At 44.0% G+C, this 26,483-nt stretch overlaps 1 protein-coding gene across 4 annotated transcripts in view; it reads left to right on the top strand.

Annotated features, from left to right (window-relative positions):
- Positions 1-4,951: 4,951 nt before the first annotated feature.
- Positions 4,952-26,483, top strand: part of LOC111651639 (AT-rich interactive domain-containing protein 1B-like) — a 170,412-nt gene continuing 148,880 nt past the window's right edge. For all 4 annotated transcript variants that reach the window (XM_023401636.2, XM_023401639.2, XM_023401637.2 and 1 more), the window contains exon 1: positions 4,952-6,865. In XM_023401636.2, the coding sequence (XP_023257404.1) occupies positions 5,615-6,865 (1,251 nt within the window). In that variant the 5' untranslated portion in view covers positions 4,952-5,614. The remainder of the gene's footprint in view (positions 6,866-26,483) is intronic.

Below are 26,483 nucleotides of genomic sequence, written 5' to 3'. Positions count from 1 at the left end.
TTGAGCATGCATTGAAATTGAAGCCCCCCCCCCTTTAAAGAGCTGGAAAACGGGGGAAAAAAACACGTAGAGTCCAATTCTGTTACTAATAAGCTGCTAATAAAGCACAAATCTTCTGTTTTGTTTCATTTCTGATCAACACTTTTCATTATTCATAATTCTCTTGTTTTGATTACCGTCCCTAACGCACAGCGTGCCGAACCTGAGGAAATTAATAGGCAGCATTCTCCAAACTCTTCCTCCTCTCCTCCGGAACTGACACAAATTGGTGAAATATCACTTTGATCATGCCTCCTGAACAACAAACAAAACACAAACCTAATTAGCCTAATTCAAAATCGTTCCAAATGCCTCTGTTTGTTATGAAAGCCTTCCTTCTGAGTGCCGTTGTTAAAGATACAACTAAGTTGGACAAGCGTCAGTCTTTTACCTCTGTGTATTTGCTTGTGTGTGTGTATGTGTGTGTGTTTGAGGGTGTGGGTCAACTAAGAAAATGAGTCCCTAAATGTGTCATGTGACCTTTGACCTCACAATTAACAGAAGGCATGGGGCACCAGTCAGTCTGATGCATCAGTCCTCTTGCTCAACGTGTGCCAGGAAGGAGAGCAAAGCTAACCTGCCTTAGACAGACTTGCAGGCTGTAGTGGATTTTTCGATGTGGGAGAGCTCGCTTAGCTGACTCTTTTGTTGATGTTACTCATCCCATCTGGGTAGAAATGTCAAGTGGCAGGGGAATGGAAAAGCTGTCTAATTTTTTTGCACCATAGTTTTTTCAACCCAAGTAGAAATAAAAATGGGTGTAGGATCTGCTAGTATACTTACTATAAACGGGATAAATGATCATATGATTGGGTTTATAATTTGCATGTCTTATTGAGTTTTTATTATAGTCTTGATGATCACATCAGCAAGCTTTTATGTAAAGTCATGAATATGCTAAGTCCACCATGAAATAAGCAAAGTGCTCGCCTTTTGCTGCTGGTGCCTCTAATTTGCTGTAAAAGTTGACGCATCGTATCAGCGTCTGTTTGCCAGTAGGGATTTTACCAAGGGCAGCAATGCACCAAAGCTATACAGCATTTGAAGTGTTCACTTACTGCAAGCAGCATGAAGTCTACCTTGCAATGCTAGCGGATTAGCTCACGTTGCCTCGCTAACATATGCAATGACTGCCGGCGAGCTCTTCCCCATTAGGTTGGCACATCAAAGGCGGCGGGAGAAGTTCTTCACAGGCAGTTAAAAGTGGGCTCAGTGTGGATCTTGTAAATACCGTCTTTGAGTCTGTGCCTCTCGGGGGACACTTCACACACTCCTCCAGTCAGTAGAAGGGAGGGAGGGAAGGAGAGGAGCAGTGACTGGGGGGGACAGGGTGGGTATGGGGTAGGAGAGGGTGGAGGTGCGGGGGGTTTCTGAGAGCCCACTCCCCTGTCACCATCGGGATCGGATCCGTGTGGATGAAGAAAATCACTCTCCTCTCTCTGTCTGCATCTTGCTCTCATCGTCTTTCTCCCCTTCACACTTCACATGATAGCTGACAGTGAAAGTAGAGCATAGCTGTTTTCCGTTTTCTTTTGAGTCATGTTTTTCATAACACATAAATAGAGCATGTGGCGTCCTGGGAATTCTGTGATTCTGTGTTTCAGTATACAGGCGGACACAATAGCATCCACTCTTCTCAAGTGTTGTTGAAAACATTTTATCCATCATAGCCGTTTGTAGGGCTCTGGTGAGGCCCTCAAGTCCACAAGGAGCAGAAAGGAATAAGAGATGTGTTTTATTACCAGCCACACGAACATACATACACACACACACACACACACACACACACACACACACACACACACAGACACACACACAGACACAGACACACATATACTGTATGCTCCCAAGCCCATCTTTGCCTGGTTTTGCAGACTGATCAATGCAAATGCTGTTATTTACCCAAGCCTGAAATGAAAAGACTATGGATCAATTTGATGCACTTCCATAGGGTGTTCTCACAATAGCTGGCTGGCTTTTTGTCTCAGCTACACCCCCCCTCCATTTTCTCTTTATCCATCCACCCCTCATCTTGAACAAGACACACCCCCCCCCAAACCCCTTCAACATCACAAATGCAAACTATACTACTATGCTGCCTCTCATGTACACAAACCATCATCTATGCATTTTCTCTCTGCATGCTCTTTTTCCTTCAAACACACCCACAGTGTGACACCGGGGCTGCATCCATCTGAGCTGTGTGTGTGTGTATGTGTATCTGGGTGTGCATGTGTGTGTTTTGGGCTGACCCACTTTCTGTGCTTGGCCAGGCTTGTGCTGCTGCTGCTGCTGCTGCTGTCTGCTGTGCTGTTCTTTGCTGTGCTGCAAGGGGGAGATCCCTGCAGACTCCCCCAGAACAGACTCCAGCTCTCCTCCTGACAGACACTCACCGTGGCATGTTACCCCCCTGCGGATTGGAGACCTCTGTCTCTCTGTCAGTGCTTGTATGTGTGTGTGTGTGTGTGTGTGCGTTTCAGATACACCTTGATGCAGATGCATGAATGAATACTCACAAAAATGCATGCACAGGGTGCACAGGCTGTAACAACATCGTTGCCAACACACACACACACACACACACACACACACACACACACACACACACACACACTCACACACATATTCAAAGCACATACCATCCCAGATCTGTATATTTTTAATTCCATCCACCCTCCTCCAGCTCCTCCTCCTCTCTTCCCCGTGTTTGTCTGGAGTTATTGTTTCAATCTTGCTGCATCAGGGGGCCCCTGAAGGTTATAAATTAAACATAAATGCAAATGCGCTGAGCCATTGCCCTCCTCCACCTCCCTCCTCCCCGCACACACACCCATCCTCGCCATTCAAACAGATCAGTGTGTCTGCGAATTAAAAGGAGAACAGTGGGCTTTTTTTAATGAGCGAGAGAGGGAAATTAGAGTTGCAAAGCCACAGCGCGGCACACCCAGAGCTGCAGCCGAGGCAACGGCTTGAAAAGCCGGGCGCCATCATAGAATATGCTAATGCCCGAGGTCCCCTCACTGTCAGCCTTAGTGATGCTCTAGATGAGATCAGAGCTGAGGCTTTGATCTGGGATGCTGATGGGAGCCAGAATCGTCATGTGCACAAAGTACAGAGAGCAGGAAGGGTGTGGATGAGGCTTGTTCTAATCAGAAAAGGTGCCCATAACCAGTGATGATGACACTTAACACATAGAAATCCTTAATCATTTAAGGAGATATAGTTTTGCCTCTACTCAGATACACACACCAACAGCAGTCACTTTATGTCACCTATACATTTTCTCTCTCACACACTCACAGGGGATGTAAATGTGATGTCTTCTCAGGTTGTCCTATAGATAAACGGCCATCTGGTGTGGTGTTGCTATAGGATGGGCCTGAGCATACTGAATGGTGAACACCATGGAGACTTTGTAGTTGGAACATAACAATGTTATAGCTTTTATTCTCTGCCATATGGGCTCATAAAGACTAACGGTAGGGAAAGGTTTCTGGGGATGTCACTTGCTTTTATTTGTCTCCAAAGCAACGAGTGAGCTTTCATTTGGAAAAACTGTATTAAGCCTCTTGCTGTTATGTGAAAATATGAATTTGTGATTTGGGGGGGAAAAATCACAAATTTATACTTTGACATTTTCTCCTTATTCAGTTCTGTCCTACTTGAATACCAAGTATGTTTCTGCTTATTTTTTAAATACATTTTCTTTTTTTAAAGCTCCAACTTGTACTAACACTGTATCTCCAGCAGGGGTCTTCCCATTGTCACGGACATGGCTTCATAGTGAATTATCCTCCACTATACACAAAGTATGCCAGAAGTATTAGGCAGAGTGAATTGTACCTCCTTATTTTGAACATGTGTGACCTAAAGCAACAGTTAGGTGTTAAAAAATGTGGTTATCGCTACTTCTGTAGTCATCAACATTACTGTAGCCATCATTTCCTCTGCCACTGGCATCATCTTCCTCACATGTGTTCCCACCACCAGTCGTCATCATCATTATCATGGCTATCCTCAGCACAACTCTCATCCCCAAATCCTTCTCTTCCCCTCCAACACACCCCCCTCCCCCCCTCCACCCCCTCTTTCATCCGCAGCTCCCTCTGTTGATCAAATGCATCTGATCTCATCAAAGCGGACCCTCTGCTCATTCAAGTCCCAACAGACACCCCGGCTTCTTTACTAAGCACTATTTTACATTCATGTTTGAATACCACTGATGGGAGAGCATATCTTGTAGACTTTGGTTTTGTGTGGTCCAACACTGCAGCCTGAGGTTGATCTTTTTTTTTTTCTTTTTTTTTTCATTTCATTGTCATTATCACTTCAGACAAGTTTGTCTCTGACAAATAAATCGAAGGGAGGATATTAAAGAATGTAGCCTTTTAAGACCCTAATGAAGACTGGCTTTAATATTCATATTGCATTCCTATGGAGACTTACAGTGATTTCATACTGACCTAATTGTACTGAATGGCAATTTTTTATCTGCTATCACATTGAATAGTTCTGAGAATATCATATAGTTTATAGTTGGAGATATTTCCTTGGTATCCAGCTTATTACAGGACTGCTGTGCTTCTTTGTTGAAGGGGAACATTATTCCTTTTCAGTCTGAAAAGAAGTGGTTGGCAGTGGATGGCGTAGTGGATGAACTCTGTGCTTACAGATATTACAACATTATAGCTGCTATAAAGTGTGATTACATTCTTATTCCGATGGCAACATTATTGCGCACAGCTTGTGGTTGCGTGTCCAACTCCTGTCAGAGCTGCAGAGAACTGGCTTGAGCCGAGGGACAGAGATGGTGGGAAGAGGGAAAATCAGATCTGGATAATTGCGTAGAAACTCGCTCGCGCAAAGTTAACATCTTGTGGTGCGTTTATTTGAAGGATCTGTGCGCAGCGGAGGAACAGCGTCCGTGCGTAATTTAGGAATCACAACATTTTTCCGGTTATTGGTTGTTTGAAAAATAAAATGCACCTTAAACTCAAGGGAAGGAGCCAGTCCTTGTCCGCCTGACACGCAGTTATTGAACGAAATCTCGATGTTATTCTGAAAATAAGGGAATGTGTGTCATGTCAAGATGCTGCCACGTCAGTATATCTTTTTTTATTGTAAAACCAGCCTGCAAATCATCGTAAAAAAAACAGAAACAAAATGCAGTGTGCGTTATGGCTCGCTACTCCAGTCCGGATTTTCCATGTGAGGCGCGCCGGAGCCCTGGAGGTGGATAAGCTGGTAGAGCCCGCTCTCTCTCATGCCATGCTGGGCCACAAGGGCTCCGGGAGACGCTGCTACATATTACCGAGAACCGGGATGGAGGAGAGGCGGAGGGGGGAAGAAAAAAAAGTTTCGTTTAAACCTGGCAGAGAAACTCTCAACATGAAGCCTCACTGACGCACCATTTCACGACAACAACAGCAACACCAGCGCTAGAACAAAGCTTGCTTTTCCACTGAATATATTTTTCACCACCCAGCTTGTGTTTTTCTTCCCCTCTTGTATCATTTTCTGTGTGCAAGGCTGGTCGGAGCTTGCTGTCACTGCGCGCTGAGATGTTGGAGTGACCATGGCTGCGCAAGTGGCATCGGCTCCGACCAGAACTAATAACAAAAATAAGAAATTATCCAGCGGTTTGGGTCCGGAGCTCAATTCGGGGAAATCCGGAGGAGGCGGAGGAGGAGGGACCGTACAGCGAACTGGACCGATGCTGGGTGCCGGAGATGGGACTCTGAATAATGTAGACCATCACCGCCGAAACGAGCTCAACATGGTCCATTCAACTTCCACGACTCACAACGCTCCGGACGGCCACGACAAGGATGGGAATAACCTTACGTCCGCCTCGGCGTCGACTAATTCAACCACTTCCTCGATGGAAACGGGTTTGATCGCGAACCACAAGCTGAAATGTGTGGGGAGCGGAGATTCCCCTCAGTCCCAACCGCTGCCTCAGCAGCAGCAGCCGCCGCAATTCGGCCAATTTGCGCCACATCAGCAGCGACAGATCCAAAGTAATAACACCGCCAATAACAACGGCCAGGGGCCTCGGGGGGACAGGGGTATGGATCACCAACACCACGGAGGCAAAGAGAACCTGTTGGGGGGGCACGGGGAGCCACAGCAGCAGCACATGCCAGGGAAAGGTGAGGGGGACCTCACCTGTAAACCCGCGGAGAGGATGACGAGTACCAGGTACGAACATTCTAACTTGGGGCCAACTACTAACAACTCAGAGTTTAATAACAACTATTATACTCCAAGGCCCTGTTATGAGCAACATGGCGGACAGCAGCAACAAAGCGGTGGGATGGGGATAACGCACTCCTCGGCGCATAACAGCATGGAGAACTCCCACGAAGCGGGGTTCCACAACAGCCAGTACAACCAATACCCGGCGTACCGGGCGGGCTACGGCGGCGGGGCCTACGGGATGATGGGCCCCTCTGGATGCCGGCAACCAGGGAACATGATGATGGGCAGCAACTCCTCAACAAGCCACGGCAAGTCTCCACTGGGAGCTGGTTCGGGTGGCTTTCAGAGGTTCCCGGGACAAACTCAGCAGCAACAGCATCCTTCAGGGGCCACCCCGACCCTCAACCAGCTGCTGACGTCCCCCAGCCCCATGATGCGGGGTTATGGCGGTGCCTATCAAGACTACAGTGGCCCCACGGCGCAGCAGCAAGCCGGTATGGGCCTGGGGAAAGATGTGGGGGCCCAGTACGGAGCAGCCTCGGCTCACGTCTGGGGAGGACAGCAGAGAAACCACCCTCACTCAATGAGCCCGGGAAACGGAGGGCCAGGCCTCGGCAGGACGCAGGTGAGTTTTTGGGAACTTCAGTCAGGCGCATCAGTGAACTTGAGTTTCCCAGCGCTGATATGTCACTCATAATTACCAGGTGTTGTGTCTGTGTGTCTGTGTGTGTTGACAAAAACAGTCGGTGTACCTGGGACAACGTCCAGTATGTACTGAAGTTTGTACGTGAATTATTCGAAAAATAACGTGGGTTAATATTTTATCAAGCCATTTATATGCAGAAGAAAAGCCATTACAGGCTGGCTACATAATTCTGACTTGTGTAAACGTGTCAAATATTAGACCTACATGAGTTTTAGTTTGACAGAAAGAGACCTCGCATTTATTTATTAAAAAAGAAGCTTCATTGATAAGGCCATTTTAATTAGCTTAAAATAATTAAAAGGCTGCATCAGAGGGTGTGTTTCTGTCACCACATTTCAGTAGTTGATATTTCAGTTGTGTGTTCTCCGTATTGTTTCATTTTTAGTTTTAGTGGACTAAAAAATAATATTCATGTTGGGCAGATTCACCTCTCTGCCGACGTGGTGTCAGACACGTTGCGAAACGCCCTGTTTAGAGGACGTGTTGTAGCCTATTCGAGGCGCTCGTCGAACAAAGTAAAATATTGCTATAGAAAATGCACATGAATACTCAAGAGAAACGCTAACGTACCATAACACTACCAATCGCCTGACTTTTTTTTTTTTTTTTTTTTTAACCGATTTGAAAAATCAAGCGGACACCGCGGCCGTGCAAAGTCGGCACGTCCCTCTCAGTGCGCTCCGTGTCGAGCCGGAGCGCTTCTGTGCGCCTCGTTTATTCCCATGCAGCTCTGCTCAGAATTTGAATAGTGGAGGTAAACTGGCTAAAAGCTCTCCGTACTCCTGGCTCACAGTTGACACCCAGTCTGCCATCTGATTGGCTCCCCGTGGCCCAGCTGGGCAGACTGCACTTCGGGAAAAAAGAGGAGCATTCTTGCAGGGATCTTTGGCCATGGCGCTGTTGTGATGCTGCATTCACGTCTTATGGGAATACTCCAGACTTGGAGGCCATCCAACGCAATAATTGAAGTTTTATGAAGGTTTAGGCTGCTCCTTATAATTATTCTCATAATTTTTCCTCACTGAACAGACATCCAGACATACAAAAACACTGCAGTGTCAGCTCTCAATGAAAAATAGATAATGTGTTTTAATGTAGGGTTAAATTGGAGATCTTAAATTACTTTTTATACGGTGAAGATATTCCAGTTTTGTTTGTTCTGTTTGATACAGATTCAGAATGCACATATGATGTTAAAGCATTACGAAATTGTTTGTGCTCTAACATTTTGGAATATAAGGAAACACTTGTTCCTGCAGCTCCCTTATTCACAGTTAACCACAGTTTTACATAATAACCCCTGAAGCTGACTTTTACTGTTGGGCACTGCAGCAGCTGGGGTTGAATGCCTTGCTGGAGGGCACTCAAGCTGCAACAATGGAGGAAAGGAAGCAAGTGTTACTAATTATTCAACTAGTCCTCCTTCTGTTTTGAGGGACTGCAATCAAGAGTTCCTGGGTGTTCCCGAACCCTGTGCTGAAATACTTCTCTAATTGTGTTGTCAATAGTGTGCAGTTCTGCAGCCAGGGGAGCGAGTTGCTGCCAGTTCAGAACTCTGGACCAAGACTCCACAGTGTTTCTCCATAAGAGCCGTCATTCTGCAGTTGTTTTTGACGCACTATATTATGCGCACTGCTGGATGGCACATCTGGACGACTGGAGGGCTAGGTGGTTGAGCATAGCTTATACTGTCTGCCTCTCACAAAACAAAAGCAGTTCATTAGCCTACATTGTTTCAATCAAAGGCAATTTGCGTTGTATGCTGGGAAAATGAAGTGAATGTTATGGCGTGGGAGGGTTTGCTGTGGTATTGATTGTAGCAAATTACGTGCTGATAAGATGGTCACCGGAAACCTACAGTAATCTCACTCCTTATTACAATAATTATTAGCGGTTGTGTGTATTTGGTATTAAATATACATATTTATTAAAGTCATTTTAATGAATCCTTCAGTCAGAGCATACAGCTTATATGAGCCAAACTCATGTATTGTTAGTGCCAATAATTATTCCAACAAACCAGCCCCTAAAACAAATCTTACATTTAAGATTTTATGCCGCAAATCTCTGTTTTTTTTTTTTTTCTTTTCTTTTTTCAGTTCTCCACTTTAGGAATAAGTGCATGTGCTACTGTGTTTTTTCTTGACTCGACCAACATTTCAGCAGCAGTATATTCACGCTACAAAAGACCTATGTTTAATTCATATTTGGAGCAGCAGCACTGCTCTCCTGTGCACTGACAGGCTGTGTGAGAAAGGCGAGCGGTGTAGTGCATAATACTGCCTCCAAATTGGCCCCGTGATATGACTGCGCTTCACTTCAGAGTGCGTTTGGTCGGAGCACGCCTCTGTCACCTGTTGGCACAGTTTCCCCTCTTTCAAATTCAATTTCCCTCCCCACTGCCTCTCTTCAGGAGCAAGCTGTGAGCGAAACGAGTGCACCTCATTTACACTGCTGTCTCCCCCCCTCACGCTCACTTGTCTGGCCACTCACCAAAATGAAGACAGAGCCCCACCACTGTGTGTGTGTGTGTGTGTGTGTGTGTGTGTGTGTGTGTGTGTATATATGTTGTGTGTGTGCACACATCAGAGATACATGAGATATTTAGGTGTGTGTTGAATCTGCTCTCATCACAATGACATTGTCCTAGTTTTTCAAATTACCATGGCCTATTTGATTGAGGGAAAACAGAACAATATTCAGTGTTTAGTTTGTGACCTTCTGCGTGAATGTTTGTCTGCACTTCAGCTGCTTTAAATCCAGGCCATTCCTACTCAGCATGTGTTTTTCTTCCTCACGTACAGCATCTACCTATGGCAATAATATAACGGCATATGTGCAATCCAAATGACTTATTTAAGTTTATTTCATAAATCAAACAGCATTTTCTGTCTCATCCTATATGTGTAACAAGGATCCGTCTGTTATCCACTAATCAGAACAAACACAACACGCACACAGAACAATAAAAGTAATTAGTAGATAATAATGAGGGCCTAGCAAGTTGGAAATAGAGTGTTGTTGCTTAGATAATTACAGCAGCAACTCATTTAAAATCTGACCTAATAAAACAAAAATGAATGGATATCTACAGTACAGTTTCTACTAATTTATCACTATTATGCTCAGTGTTTTGCCTTTGTTTTCTTTAGAATTGGAATCAAAGCTCAGTAGTTCTACATATCAAAGACGAGACCCAATCCCATCCTTGGTAATGTGCTTACCTTGAAATGATCCCTGCTTCGCAGTGCTCTCCAGTGCATACTGTTTACATTTCTCTCTTATGAATTATTAGTGTGATACGAACAAAGAGTTTATAATGGGAGCTATGCATCAATGTCACATTGTATTATGCGGCTATCTCAGGGAGCCTTGTGCATAGTGATGGGCCTGACTGTGGCTGCTGGAATTTAATTTATGGTGCATGTTCTCCATCGGACAGACAGCCCATGGGGTCTGGTCAGGAAATGGGCACGCAGGTGTGTGTGTGTGTGTGTGTGTGTGTGTGTGTGTTTGGGTGCTTCTCTTTATTCTGGGTGTGTGTTTAATATTTGTGCTCATGTGTGTCCTTGAGTGTGTGTTCCTTCTCTCTGTTTGTGTGTATGTGTGAGTGTGTTCACAGGCAGGAGCAGGCTAAGCCCCTTCGTCAGCACTAAGCAGTCCAACCTCAACCCCGCCCCTCTCACAATGTGCATCTCTCTCGCCCACTCTCTGCCACCTCCCGTCAGTCGTTTGTTTATGTTGTTTTGTTTACATCTCTGTCTTGGCCAGCCAGCACAGTGCTGATTAGCAGCACTAGAGTGAAATTTCAATTTACTCTGTTGCGTCCGATAAGGACCCCGTGCAGCGTTATTCATCTTCCTTGGATGAAACACAGAGCCTGCTTAGGTAATTGGCAGGCGCATGTTATCCCTGGTCTGCATGTGGTTTCCACAAGACGCCATTTAATTCTGATTTAAAAAAATAATAATAATGAAAATTTTAACTGTCCAGTTACATCACTGGACATAAGCTCATGTATTATTAGCTGGCTAATAAGATAATTGTAGTTTTTCTGCCTGGCCCCACTGTGCACTAACAACATCCCCTGGAGTCAAAGGTTGATGTGTAAACGCCCTGAAGAAAGGATTTAATTACTGCATGCAGGCGCTGATTTGGTGTCAGCTGTTTCTCAGCTCTGTCTTATCCAAAGTGTCGGTGTCAGGAGTTAGCAGAAAAATCAAAACCAAAGCAATTTTGGGGGAAGAAAGTTAATTGTTCATTTGGGAAAATTTGACTTTTCCGTGTGGCTGAGGTAGTGCAAAGCCTTTTGGGTTTGATTTGATTGTCATTTCAATTTCATTTCTCAACCTTATTTAGTCTATGTCAGCAGAGGTGGATTCTACTGAGGATGACCATTTATGAAAACTAGAGCCATCCTCTGGCATTCTGAGATTTGTGGGATTTATCTCAGGTTTTATTGGATCAGATGCAACTATAGATGAGCTATAGATACAGCACCTAACAACTACTGCCAATAGTTTCTTTCTTTTACAGCCATGAGTCCATCAAAAACAAAGAAAACTTTAAAAAACGTCACAGCAAACAAATTGCAAATTACTGTTCCCTCCCTCCCGTATCAGCCGAGTTAAACTGAATAAACATGCTTCTCTGATTTTGTTCACAGTTACACATACCAGCAAAAATGAAGTCTTCAATAATTTAACAGTGCTGGGCATATTGATATTGTTCTAAACTGCAAGCTTATACTGACTGTATTTCATGTAGCCTGAACACTAAAACAAAGAAAAGCTCTTGTCAGTATTACAACAATCATGTAAATCACAAATTCAACGTGGATGCAAAGCTTTATATCGCAGCAGATGTTTTGCTTTTGTCATTATTTATTCAACAAATGCACTTCCGCTAATATTTATGTATTACAACATTTAAAAAAAACAACAAAAAACACATTGAACACAAACAAGTGTAACTTCGGTGGGTTCATGTTTTTTGTATGTTGATTTTATTGAAACTTCATTTGTCTCTTTCATCTCATAGGGTCATGATTTACAAAAACATACTTGCATGGAGACTTAGTTGCTGTCTTCTTTGTGTGAGCAGAGACGGGGGGAGTATAGGAAGGCCACAGATGTAGAAATGTAGGCGATATTTGAAGTGAGTCACATGGAGGGCTGCTGACTTCTTAGGAATGGGCCTGGCTGAGGAGAGAGAGAGAGAGAGAGAGAGAGAGAGAGAGAGAGTCAGGATCTGAACTCTGGCAAATGTCAGCCTAGTTAAAATCCTCTCCCTCTGGATCTCACCCTGCTTCAGCCTTGTGAACGATGCAAGGAAAAAGAAGTATTTACGAGTTGTTGGGCTCCCCCTCCCCAAAAGCCCTCCCCCACCCACACATATACACACACACACATACACAAATATATTGGGTTTCCTCACTTACTAGTGTGTGTGTGTGGCTGGCAGAGTGCCAGAGCGCATGGTGGTGCCCCAAACTCCCCCCCCACCCCTGACAGCCAGCACCCTGACCTTCACATATGCTAATTAGCCACGTGGAGCTGCTGAATGGAGGGATCCCCTCCTCCTTCTCATCCCAAAGGAGGGGTGATCTTTCTTTCTTTCCTTCTTTGAGTATTTTCTAAATAAACGTATGGAAGTTAAAGTATACTTTACTAAACAGAAGGTTCTCTGTACATATTGTTTTCACTTTTGCAGCCCTCTCTTTTTGTTTTCTGTTTTCTTTTTAAATACAGTCCCTCCTCTTTTATCTGCCTCTGTGTCCCTGGCTCTCAGTAGCTAGCTAGGTCTCCCAAGGGATCAGCAGTCAGTTCAGAGGTATTTAGACAACCAACATATCCTATTGAATATTTATACGCTATACTGAACAGATCTACTACCATAACTGCTGCCTTCCCTTGTTCCCTTGTGTCCTCTCTGGCCAGCAGTGGAGGAAATGGGAAGCATACGGGTCAGCCCCTCCAGAAATGAGCAATTTTGTGATTGCAGCAATTAATTCCAATTCAAAGACACAGCGTGACATTTTTAAGATCCAACCAAACTCTCCACCGCTTTCCTCTTTGTATAATAGAACTAATGGTCCGACAGTTCAGCTATACAAAAGGGAAGAGAAGAGGATAATTGGCAGATTATCCTGGGAGTTTTATTTATTTATATGAATTTAGAAGATTTTTGCAGCACAATATTTTCCATTAAGGCTTTGTATTATTATATATTATTAGAATTTCTGCTAACCTTGAGCAAAAAGAACCAATAACAAAATGAGCACATTTCAAATAAAACTTAGAGGTGAGGGTGAAAGTATTTTTAGATGCAAATCCAATCACAGATTTTCCTTGTTTTGTAAATTCAGGCTACTGTCTTTTTATTTACTGTAAAAAGACATCATTTTTAAGTGGTTTCTGTTTCATTAGTTGTGTTTATTATTACAGCATGTAACAATATGTAACTCACATTTGGATGTCATTAACACTTAAGTACTTTTTTTTCATTGTTTGGTTCTCACAGTGTGCTGCAAAAAATCAACAACCTGCTGCATAATCTTGCATCTTTGGTCACATCAGTGATAAAAATGTAAATGCATGTAATCTATACAGTCGACGTGTGTGTGTGTGTGTGTGTGTGTGTGACTACACATGAACTGCGTGCCGTCACCATCCTCCCATCCTCTCACCAGCCTGTGAGAAAATCATCATCATCATCATCATCAACATGATCATCATCATCACCATCATCTGTCACTTTACACATCAAAGCCTCTGCACTCCTCTCTGTTTCCAGACTGTAGACTGTGCACTCCAGTTACACGTCTTGCTGTTTGGTTTGAGTTGATCCTAATCAGCGTTGGCACGGTGGGACAATTTGCTCAGCTACAAAAAAAAAAAAAAAAATAAAACCAAACAGCACCAGCAAGGTGCTGTCTGTTGTTTGTGAAGCACAGAGAGACAAAAATAGAAAAACGATGGGACACGGACAACGCACCGAGTTTCTGTTAATGAGTTTTGTCTGCTTCTCCGGGTCGTTTCTTTTTCTCTTCGAGTCCCACTTCAGTTTTTTTTTTCTTCTTCATCCTCTTCTTTCTCTCACACACATACACTTAAACAAACACTTATGTGTGCACATCTTTCTCTGTCTTTTGTGTTGACTGGTCAACCATGTATTTTTCCCAGCCACAACATGTTCCTTTCATCTTCTTTCTTTCCTACCAATGCTAGGATTGTCCATTACAGCTGTGTGTGTGTGTGTGTGTGTGTGTGTGTGTGTGTGTGTGTGTGTGTGTGTGTGAACAGAGCTGGTGTGTGGATATATTGTTGATTTATAGACACCAGTCACGGCAGGACACTCGTGGTCACTCCTGGCTTAACGCTACTCATTTAGATCAATTTTATCACAGCAATTTAGGAAACAACTTCACACCACATCCTCTTCCAAAGACGTACACATTTATAGACACACACTAACATACACACATATGCATAGTTGACACTGGTCACTGGAGAAACTGTATGTGGGAGTAGATGTTTTGTTAGAAATTTAGTTTTAATGTGTTGCAGTGGATGTGGAGTAGAGATATTTAGTCTTGGTATTTCTCTCATTTTCTTGCATTACACACCTCTGATATGGCCAAACTTGTGTTCGACATTCCAGCCACCCCTCTGACATAAACCGGATGAACTGGATTAGTTATCGACAACACAAGTGAACTTTATTCTGGAGTTTAAATGTCTTATTTCTTTAAGATGTTAATTCTTCCAAAGGACATCAACGCGGTTTGCAAGAGCAGGTGTTTGCTGTGCACAGTTAATCTCCCTGTGCAACTGTGCCAGTGTGTCTCCATGTGTTTCTAAGTGCAAGCACGCGTGTGCGTCTCCCTACTCAATGAACAGCCATAGTTACTGTTGGCTAAACATGCAAAGGTTACTGTAATGTCAGACACATGCCAGAGGGGAGTGTGGAATACCACATTAACATAATCCATAGACAACTGTCCCATTTACAAACATTGCCGTGCCAGGCCGATCGCCACAGTGCTGCAGGAGCACATGACTGTTCCTGCTTCCGCTACGCTGCATGAGACTGAATGGAAGAACTACGACGCAATGTGACTTGTCTGACGGAAAGATGTTTCCAAGGACGATGGCTGGTTGTCAGATTTTGGCATTACTCGCCAGGACAAATTATGATGCTTGAACGTGAAGCATTCCTCTACTCTACCTGAGTCTGGCAGCTTACATTGCTCACACAGGTAGAAAATAGAAAAGATGTTGTTGTCTTGTCTGATGTGCTGGCTGCTGGGTGCACGTGCAAACACTTTGCTGTGTACTGTGAAAAGTTCTAATAATTCAGTGGGTAGTAGTAGATTTGGCAAGAGTTTATTGGAATCAGACTAATGTACATCCTCCTGTGAAGTTTGATTTTATTTTTTCCTGATGAGAAGGTTGTGGTTAAATTTTATTCTGAATGCCAGATTTACTACTGTGTTAGTATGAGAGTTTGAGAATATATTTTCCGGGTGTTTCATTATCAAAATCTCCACAATTTTGCAGCAAACTTAGTTGTATTTGTTATTTTCTTAAGTCATAAGGCCAATTTTTCCAGGAGTTACTTGCATTCTTTAGAGAATCACCACAGAAATTAATACAAAGCAGCCACTGGACTAATATTTAAAGCATTCAGTGTTAATTAGATGTTTTATGGTAGTTGAGGTGGCTAACATGTTGCCCTCTCACCCGCTGGGGCTGGAGTCTGTGCCGACACTCGCAGTGATTGTTTTGATAATTATGTGTGCATAAGCCAGTGAAGAGGCTCTCTCTGCATTTTGAAAAATACATTTTATATTTACAGCTCGGTTTGACTGTGCGAGACTGCGCTTTCAGCATTGTTTTGAGGGATCCATTGTTTTCACTCGCATAACAGGCACTTTAATTAGTCTGTCTTTGGAAATTCCCTGTGTGTGTTGTGGTTTGTGTTGGACACTGCAGACTCCCACAGCTCCCAGACATTTCTCAACCTTTTTTTTTTTTTTTTTTCACATTGGCCACATTCCAAAAGGCAGAGTCATGTGTGGAAACTTCTGCAAATTCACATTTTCTCCTCTGGTTGTTTAAAGCATAAACAACCCCTCCATCTCTCTCTACTGTTCTGTCTCGCCTCGTTTTCTTTTCCCCCAATTGTTTCCAAATCTCTTTCTCTCTGTCTTTTGGATGCTAGTTGTGGGTGACCTTGGCTGGTGACTACAGTGCCTACTCATTAAGTAGTAAAGATGAATGGTTCCATTATGGCAGGGGGAAAAAACGAGCGGGGCCAATTAGTGGTAATTAACAGCGGAGAGGGCGAAGCGCTCTGGAGGGCACCCTGACCCGGACTCTGAAGGGGGCAGAGGGGTGTAGGGGGCGTGTGTGTGGAGGAGATTTAGGTATATACGCGCAGAAACAGTGTGTATGAGGGAAGGTGTGCATGAGTACATGAGGTGTGAGTTAGCGGAGGTGATTATAGGTGTGTGTATTAATGTAATAGAGAGGTGTGTATTTTCTTTAGTGGGAGAGAGTTATAGTTGTATCAACAATGTATGTGAGAATGTGTAGTGGTTGAATATAGGCGTGTGTGTGTGTATATGTAGTCGGTGTTATGATTTTTTTTTTATATGAGTGAATATGAGTATTAAGCCTACAGACGTTTACGATGTATGTGTGTTTTACATGTACATTATAAGGCAAAGCTCCTTTCAGACATTCCTGTGTGCTGACCGATGGGGAAAAACACAGGGGGATCCGGCACTTTTGAGCATTTAGAGGTGACAGAGGTCAACAGCCGGCAACACCTCTTTGACTTTTGACCCTGGTGTGATGTCACTCCCCCCTCCCTCACCCCTTTGGTGTGGCCAGGGAGCTTGTTAGGCAAAGGTCTGAGAATAAAAGGCCCTGAAATGCCAAGCCGATATACCATCAGCGCTAATGAACGTTTTGTGATGATTTTTGTTCTTAATTAGGATTTTTTGTGCTGATCTGCAATATTTTAGCATCTCTGCATCAAGGAGAAATTCAAGGTTGTTCACCAAGAGTTTTTCTTTCTCTCTCTCTCTCCCTCTGTCTCTCGCTTTCTCAGCAGCTGCGCTTGATTTATTCACCCCGCCTACCTTCGTTTTTTTTTTTTTATCAGTTCTTGGGTGAAATTGTCACAGCCGTGTAATCCTTTGGGTGCCACTAGCTGGGAGACTTACACGTGTGCACGCATTCGGAGAGACGTGTGCGTGTTTGTAATGTTATTGGCGGCAGGGTGTTTAAACAGTAGGTAGCACCGGGTCTTGTGTCCAGCATGGAAATCCTGGCAAGTCAATAAAGAAATGTTCAATATACCAGTGAACGCTGTGTTGACACTTTAACAGACATGTAAGAACTGGCAGTTAGTGAGATAGAGCATTTGTAAAGGCTGGAGATTTTTTTAAGGTATTTTGCAAAGTGCTTGCAAAGTGCTGCTTTCAGGGCCCCTGAAATTGCAATGCCTGGTAAATGGATGGTTTGAGGAGTACAATGTATTAGAAGTCAATTGTGCATGGGAGGGCCTATTTTCCATATCGCTAGCCGAACAAGTGTGTCACTGCATGTGTAGCTGTTGCACACAGACACACAACACACACATTCAGATTGTACATGCCCCCGCCTCATCTATTCCCCTGTTGCTTCAGTGTGTCTCGGCTTCGTCATGTGCAGGTTTGTCTGTAAGGTGGGGTTGGAGAAGGGGGGGGGGGTTACACTGTGAGGGCCGTGGCATACATCAGAAACCATTACCCATAATGGCCTCTTTCCCCACACCACACATATCCATTCCCTTTCCCTCTTCTGACATTTATTTTATGACAGCTTACATATCAAATATTTAAATAAACAGAATCGGGGGCTTCGGCTGAGGTTTGCCTGGGGGGTGGGGGGGGTGGACTTGCAGCGGAGAGAGGAAGGGGATGGATGATGACATTCATTTCCGAAACAAGGAAAGAAAAAAAAAAAGCAGCGGCAGAGAAGAAGGGGGAGAAAAAATGCTTCGCTTGGCTCCAATCAAAGCGGGCGGAGGACGGCGGTGGTGTTTTTTCGCTTACGCCTGGCAGCAGCGGTGAAAGACGGTTGTGTATGCACATGTATGTATGAGTGCAAGTGTTAACGTGCGTGTGCACATTGTCACGGGGCTCATCCGTCAGTGTTTCCTGGGGACGCAGGAGGACGTGGGAGAAGGCCCTTGTGGCTCGTAAAAAGCAGTCCGCCATACTGAAGCAATATCAATTCTGCGGCAACCACCAAGGAGATCAGAGCTTGACACAAAATAACGAAAGGGAAAAACAACAAGAAAGAAAGTCTAATGCAGCGGTGAGTGGAGGTAGGAAAAAAGAAAGGACAGAGGGAGGGAGATGAAGGTGAGGAGGAGAAAGATTTATCTCTTGTTTCCTCAGGAGAGGAAGATGGAGAGAAGGCAGGCTAAAAGTGTGAAGGGGAGAGGTAGAGAATGAAGGGGATGAAGAAAGAAAGCGAAAGGTGTGTATATATATGTGGAGAGACAGAGTGGTCCTGGGGTGCAGGCGGCCAGTCTTGTGCTGGCTGGCGTCGGTGGGAGGCCCATTACTGTCAGGCTAATCTTAAAATAATTAATTGCGAAGTCGACGCTTTTTAAAGAGTATTGTAATTGAATCCTAAATTAGGCTTGGGAAAGGGGACGCGTCCTGCTTTGCTGCAAGTCTGTTCCCATTCTCTAGTCAACCCCCCCCACACACACATATACACACACACACACACACACACATGCACACACACGTCAGTGGGTCATGCGCACAGGCGGGCAGAAGGAAAAAAAAAAAAGACAACAGGCGAAGGAAATGCTAATGAAATGCATATTTGGGGAGAAAGGGGCCATCTATAATTTAGCTGTGCTCTTTGAATGTGAATGATGTGTGTGCAAGCGCTGTGATTTATTTTTGTTGTGCAGAGGGATAATTCTGTCAGAGTAGGCTTTTATTCTTGTAAACAAATGTGGGGAAAAGAGCAGAATAAAAGTGGAGTAATAAAGTAAACAGAATGGTTTGAATACATTTAGCTGCTGGCATGAATAATTTGTATAGGGGACGGAGGGGTTTGATGAAAGAGAGATGACAGATATGAAAGCCGTTATATTGCCTGATGAAATTTTGGGTCGGCCTTCGATTCACTATTTTCTGGCACTTGTTTTCATTTTTGTGTGTTTCTTTCTCATGGATTAGTGCTGAGTATCTCTTCCTTTCCCACACCCGCACAAGTACATAGTCTTCGCAGACAAATGCACACACCCAACATGCACCTTATAACCCCTCAAATCCTCCAAGGCCCTTTTGCACTAGCCTCCGCACCGGGGCTCCGCTTAAAACGAGCAGCTCAATGTGCTTTCACTTACGCACACTGCTTGCCCACATGGCTCCTCCTGGATGACCCCTGCAAAACTATAGGCTATAGAACTTTCTGGATCAAAGCTTTGGGAAGAAGGTCTGCCCTCCATAAACATCGGCCCTGCTCCATAACTCTGGCAGGAGCCCGGGAAGAAAGATGGCACATGGTGCGGGGTCAGGGAGATAGATCTGCAAGGCAATAATGGAAACTAAGCAAAGTCAACAGATGCCTTTTTATAGAGACTAAAAAGTGGAGAAACTGAAGTAATGTGTGACATTGTTGAGGCCCAAGATATAAAGGCTCTGATTTTCATAGTAATAGAAATTATTGTAGTTTTGGCAAATTGACTTCATTTTCTAATAATATATTTGTATCTGTACTAACGATAATGGCTTCTGATATCGAAAGTATTTGATGTATTTGAGCTCATGAGGTGTAGTAAACACTGAGTAGATCAAAGGGATTACTAGATTAAGTAAACATGTTGATAGAGTTAGATAGTATTTTCTGTTATGCTGCACCGTGCTTCAGTCTCACCTCCATAAGCACTCAGGAACCAGTCTAACCACTCTGCCAACATGTTGGCCCATGCCGCCGCTCACCCCGACGCACTGGGCTGTGCATGTCAGGTTCAGCTTTAAAGTCATCTGTATTAAAATCCTTGTCAGACTTGAAATACAATGAAATTCTTTAGCTCTGGCACAAGAATCTGGCTGCATCTGTATGACAAATCAAACGTCCCTCATGCTGTTTTCCAAATGTTTGAAACCTATTCAACTCCTATTTGGCCCAGATCTGACAGCTATAAACTTGGCTCAGAACATCCCATTTTCTCCTGGCTGACTGGATGAATAACAGCAGAGAGGACAATATTGTGGTCTAGCTGAGCACGGCTGACTCCTCTGTCTCTGTGATCCCTCTATCAATAAGGAACACAGGCCTGTCAGAAGGCCTGCCAACTGTCTGGCTGTCCACGCAGCCTGCTCTCTACACAACATCTGGACACAGATGGTACACACTGATCACACACACACATGCACAAAATACTTCTACACATGTTTTACTGATACTAGCAGACATTCACAGACATGCCGTGCATTTACAGTTGGTTAATATACCAGTGTGTGTGTGTGTGCATTCGTGCATGCACACACATTCATATCCACAAATATAGTTTACTCATTGTTTTCAAAATCATTTTTTTTACTATCAGCCGCAATGTGTAAAATATATATACACTGGTTCACACGAACATTGCCTCATGGGTGAATACATACATTGGTTACTCTCTCACACACACACACACACACACACACACACACACACCTTCTTTCACAGATTTGGACACATGGTGAAATCTATGTGTTGCTGCCAAAAGATCTGCTGCCTCCCCTGGGAAATATGTGCATCCCTTTAATATGTCTGGCCTTTAATAAAAACCTGAACATAAAAGGTCGGTCAAGGTTCACTGTGTAAAACAACTCATGATCAGGGTACTTATTCTGGCCACATAGTAGCTTGCTCTGATACAGATTCTGTAGATGTTTGCAGTCTTAATAAGTACTGAATTTAATGGCATTAAGATTTAGCTTTAGTTTCATTTTATTCTCTCAGAATAAAACAGATGGGGCAAATGAAAACGTTCATCTTTTAGATGAAAAAAGACTTAAAAGGGATGTATATAGACAGTTATTTTCAGCGTGATCATATCCAAATTTAATTAAGGCCCTTTAGTTGCAAATGTCACTCAATTTTCTCAGTCATATGTTATTCATATGGTCTGGCACAGCCAGTCCACCATAAACATTGCTGCCCCAGGGCTTAGCAATAATAGGAGTGAATGGTGGAGTTCAGTGTGAATCATGGTTGTGTATGTGCAGTCAGGCCATGCATCAAGGCTCCCACAGGCCTGGAGCCTCTCATTGATCGACCCAGCTCCCCCACCTCATGTTCCCAGCCAGCTTCTGTGATTGATTCCCAGTCATGGCCCAGGAGATGGGAGGCCTGGCCTGGGCTCACAGAGCCTGCGGCCTCCCAGAGGGTGACCTGGAGGGGCTGCGGGAGGAGGGAAGCCTATTTCCAGGGCCCCTAACCCAGGTTGAGGAGCCCATTTCTGGGGAAGCCTTCACAGTGGGGTGGAAGAGTGGAGGCTCACATTCATTACAGGAGAAAATGAAGGCCATGTCTGCTGCTGCTATGTGGAGGTGTGGGGAGAAAGAAAGTGGGGTGGAGTGAGTTTCAGTGCATGTATACAGGAGGTGAAGAGGTGAAGAGATATTGGTGCAGGGGGGTTTAAAGGGGAACAACACTACCATAACATGCTATTACACAATCTATCATAACCACACACACACACACTGTTAAATTACCACGGAAAGCTGGAACCCAGTTACAATATTCAAGTCTCTAACCTGCTGTGTTCGCATCCACACTGAAAACATCGCCGGCGCCACGCACCAACAGGCCCCTCTCCATGTCACTTTATGATGGTCGAGCGGAGGGGGAAAAAAATTATATGAAAATCAATTTTTTTTCTAATTAACTTTGTAAATTTCCCGCTGAGCTATCAGAAGTGGGGGCCTCGTGTGTCGTGCCGAGTCCGATAATGAAATCAATTTGGTTCAAATTGTTTCAGGTGACTTTTAATGAGTATCTAATATCCGCCTGAGGAAGGAAGGTCAGGATATCTGTTTGTTATTTGTGTTTTTGTGTGTCTTTTTTTTTTTTTTTTAAGTGATGGATCACCCGCAGGAGAAATATGGATGGTTCCACCCCGGAGGACTGGGCAGTGCTCCAAAACAAACAGCGTGAATGTAAATCCTTGTTTTTAGGGGAGGCTCTTTAACCGCACCACAGGTGTGACCTAGTTTGACTATTTGCTTTTTATAGATACAGTACATTTGCTTTTTTATTAATATTTATCCTTGATTAAAATACTTTTTTTTTTTAATTGGAATATTACACCTTTGTTTCAGGAGCGCCAAACAAAATCAGGTGGAGAAGAGCTTAATAACAAGGAGGACTTATTGTGGACTTGCTTTAGATGGAGCTTTCACATTCATAATTTACTCTCCTCCCTCTCCCTTCAATGGGCAGCCTCCCAGCCTGAGGAGCTTGTTAAGCTTTGCCTTACAGGGAAGACTAATGGATGGCAGAGAAAGCCCCCTCAGGACCCTTTAGCATCGTTTCTGTTGGTCTGCTCGCTTAGTATTCACTTATGTATTTTCACCCTACTCTGAGCACAATATCATGAATAACCATAGCTAATTCATAAACACACTTGGTGATACGGGACCTCGTTCATAATTATCCAAGCTGCAGAAACGCAGTTCCTCTCCAATACCATTCCATTAGCAAAGGTGGTGATTTCCTTGAATAAGAGGGGAATCTAGGCTGCAAATTTAATACCAGCATTTTGGCTCGGCTACGGGGGACGTGGGAAGCGAAAGGGCAGTGCATTTACTCAAATAGCCTGTTCTTTCTCTTTGGGGCAGATGGAGTTATTGTTATTTTCCTCTCTCCTGCCCCTTTTTTTCTCTCTTTCATTTGGCTGTGTAACAGCATCTCTCCATGGGGTTCTGCGGGCTGGGGAAGTTAGAGAGGAGCGCATTCCTCTCGTTCCACCACGGCCCTCAGATGAAATGGGCTTTTTCGGCAGCTCTCCTCTGTCCCAGGGTCACGGCAGGCAGGAAGAACACAGGACTGAGAGACAAGAAAAGACTGGGATTGTAGCAAGGCCTGCACTCTTCTACATCAGTATCAGATTCTATGAAAATAGGCGAGCAGCCCTGCTAGAGGTGCCTCCACTATTTCCTGAAAGCATTTTGTCATATGGTTTGAAAACACATGCTCAGCACATGTAAAAACAGTCAGCGTGTTAGAAGAGAATGGAGAATTTTGATCTTTGACCAGACTTGAACAACACTACATGAAATGAAATGTCCCATTAAAAAAAGTCTTCCCCCCCCCCCTTACTAGAACCTGTACATGTTTATCTTTTTTTAATCCGTTAGTCTTCCCTATTCCTTGTATTACAGTGGTGAAAATCTAAATAAATTCAGTCTTCTTCAGAAAACTGCATCCTAGCAGGAGGTTTGACTGGCAAATATGCACTCTCTGTTCTTCCACACGTGTTTCCTCTACTGTTTGCAGACAATTGCATTCTATTTGTTTTCATTCTCTAATGGTGTGTCGCCGGCATGTCAGGCGCATCTCGTTTTGTCATTGAGGGTTTTTTTTTTGTGTGTGTGTATCCCCGCTGCTTCTTTCACTCTCAGTCTCAGCGAAGGAAAAGGGCTCCGGTGACCCTTCGACCCCAATCTCACTTGAGACAGATGAAGCAGCCTCTCTCCTTCTCCTTCTCCCTCTTCCTCCCTCCCCGCTCCCCTCCTCTGTCCCATCCCCCACCTGCCTTCTCCTCTCTTAATGACGTCTTTGTGCTGGCCGTGACGAACCGAACGCCCGGCAACTTTTCCTGATGCACATGGGAGGGGGTTGGAAGTGGTTGGTGTGTTTCTGAGCACTGAGCGAGTTTCTGATGTGTATGTATGTGTATGCGAGTGTGTTTGTGTGTGGTGTAAATATTGGTGTCAAACGCAGAGGGCACACCGATCAACAGCTCTGAGGACAACGCAGGAGAGAGACCGATTATGTGCGTTGCGCCAAACACAAAGGCAGGCTGGCCGGCCGCATAACAACAGCCTGTTATCTGGCTTCTCTCTGTCTGCCTTTCTTTCTCAACTCACAGCATCACTGCCAAACATACACTGTGTATGTATGCATACCCCCCCCCACCACCACCCCAATCTCCTCTATGACTGTCACTGCCTGCACCTCTCTCTCCTCTCCTCAGATGATTTCATACTTCTCATTGCTAGCCAGCCTTCATGCCTAGCTGCCTGTGCCATCCAGGCATACCGGGCTGAGGAAAGGCAATTTGGCTCTACCCAGCTCCCCGCGGACCAGTGCTACTCTTCACACTGTCATTCGTTACGAGACTTTTTTTTTTACTAACAAGGCGTGCGTACTGAGATGCAGGATGGGATTGTGTTTCAAGACATAATTCACTGAATTTGGTCCTCTTAGCGATGCGGCAGTCACAAGGGAACACCAGCATGCACACAGCTCAGTTACTTCACTACACACTTACACAACAAGTTCTGTTTTTAGAATGGGATACATTGATGTGAAAAAATAGAAGAAGAAAAAAAAAAGATCTGTCTAAGCTAAGTGTTGTGTTTGGTTGACAGGATTTAGTATTTAGTTAACTTGCTTGAATCCTGGCAGTGAAATGAAGTGATGAACCGATGCTAAAGAGTGATCCATTCCTCATGGAGGCCGGACAGGGAGGAGTTAACAGCGCGCTGCTCCTCTCCTCTCCGCTTGATGACATCAGTATTGTCTCTGCATCCATGAAATTAATTTTTCTAATCTTAGTCAGCAGGAGCGGGGGAATTTGCACACATTAATATGGAACTCGATCTGTACTCGCCCACAGCTGCAGTCTCTCTTCTCCTTTTTCTCCCTCTTCTCCTCTCCTATCTTTTCTCTTTTCACCCTCTCTGGTTTTTTTTGTTGTTTTTTTTTCTGCTTGAAACAGTAGGCCCAAATGCACAGGGTTTCAAGCCTGAAATGCGGAGCTTTGTTCTGGAGGCCGAGGCAACGCTGGGCCCCGCAGTGTAATAGGAATTGGAGAGTGCTCTGCTGCATGGTTTAAATAAATAACATAAAAGACAAGGCTGATTGTCCCAGCAGACCAGCCGGCTCTGGCTGCAGCATGTTGATTCTCCAGAGACAGACGCGGCACTGAGGATAAAGAGGATCCGTTGACAATAATTATCCTTATTTGTTTCTCCTCACAAATACACACAGGCTAAAATGGTTTCATTACACAGGAGTAAGAGCTGGGATTCTTTAGTAGTCCCTCCAAGAGAAAGAGAAGATAATCAATACCAAAAGAGGCATCTTGGGGCTAATTTTCATACACAATCAGGTTTGATGCATCTTTTTAAGGTGATATTCAGAACCATTTTCACACGGTGCTAATTTGCGCCATGTGAGTGCCAAATAGGTCTTTACACTTAATAGCTGAAAAATATGAATCAATTTTTTTTGCAAATCACACTGAAGACGCAAGAGTATCCAAGCAGCTACATATATATAAGGTGTAGAGCACCAGTACTGTCACCTATCCAACAGGAAGAAGCTGTTGGAGGCAGCGTTAAGCCACCAGGTGATATAAGGGATCATGATAGTTCACTAAATTGCTCTTTTGACGTTCAAACAATTTCTGAAGCAGCCGTCGCTCAATACAGCTGATTGTAGCCTATAAAGCACATATGAGAGAACATCTTTTATTACAGTGTTGGTTGTATGAAGACCCTGCAGTCCTGATGATACCTGTAGAGTAGCAACACTGATCTCACTGTATTGTTACTAGACTGCTAGACCCTGCGAAGAGGGTGAGCATGTCTCTGTTTCCTGTGTGTGTGTGTGTGTGTGTGTGTGTGTGTGTGTGTGTGTGTGTGTGTGTGTGTGTGTGTTTCCCAGCCCTGCTCCAACACGTTCATTCACCACGGCTGATAAATCAGAATATTTTTTAAAATAAGTCCCGCATTCAAAATGAAATTGGAATAATAACCATTTACCAATATTGTTTTATGTTTGTTTGATCCCAGTGTGTGTCTCATAATCCACATATCCAAGCCTTTTGTGTCGAGCGTTTTGTCTCTTTCTGATTAACAACTTAGCACATTAAAGCGAGAAGGAGTAAAATTATTTTCGCAACATAAAAATGCTGTCGATTGAGCTCAGAAAAGCAATTTAGCAGGTTTCACCCCATAGTAATTTCACCCATGTTCTGTTTTAATGGCTTTGTTTTGCAAAAAAAAAAAGAGTCAGAACACTGGAGAGGAGTTCATAAATTGAATTTTAAATTTAGCAGTTGAATTACTATTGTCCCCCATGCCTCCTCCCCCTCCTCCACTGAATGGCATGCCCAGATGAACAAAAGTGAGAAACACATTTGAAGAAAATAAAAAACAATTTCTGTGTATTCCCTCTAGTTTTTTTTTTTTTTTTTTTTTCCCACTGTCCCTCCTGGCACAAACACGATTCAC

This window comes from Seriola lalandi, unplaced genomic scaffold, assembly GCF_002814215.2.
Source record: "Seriola lalandi dorsalis isolate HSWRI2012SDOR001 ecotype SW California unplaced genomic scaffold, Sedor1 jcf7180002053711, whole genome shotgun sequence".
Taxonomy (NCBI): domain Eukaryota; kingdom Metazoa; phylum Chordata; class Actinopteri; order Carangiformes; family Carangidae; genus Seriola; species Seriola lalandi.
The sequence above is the reverse complement of the archived record's forward strand: the minus strand, read 5'-3'. Positions and strand labels throughout refer to the sequence as shown.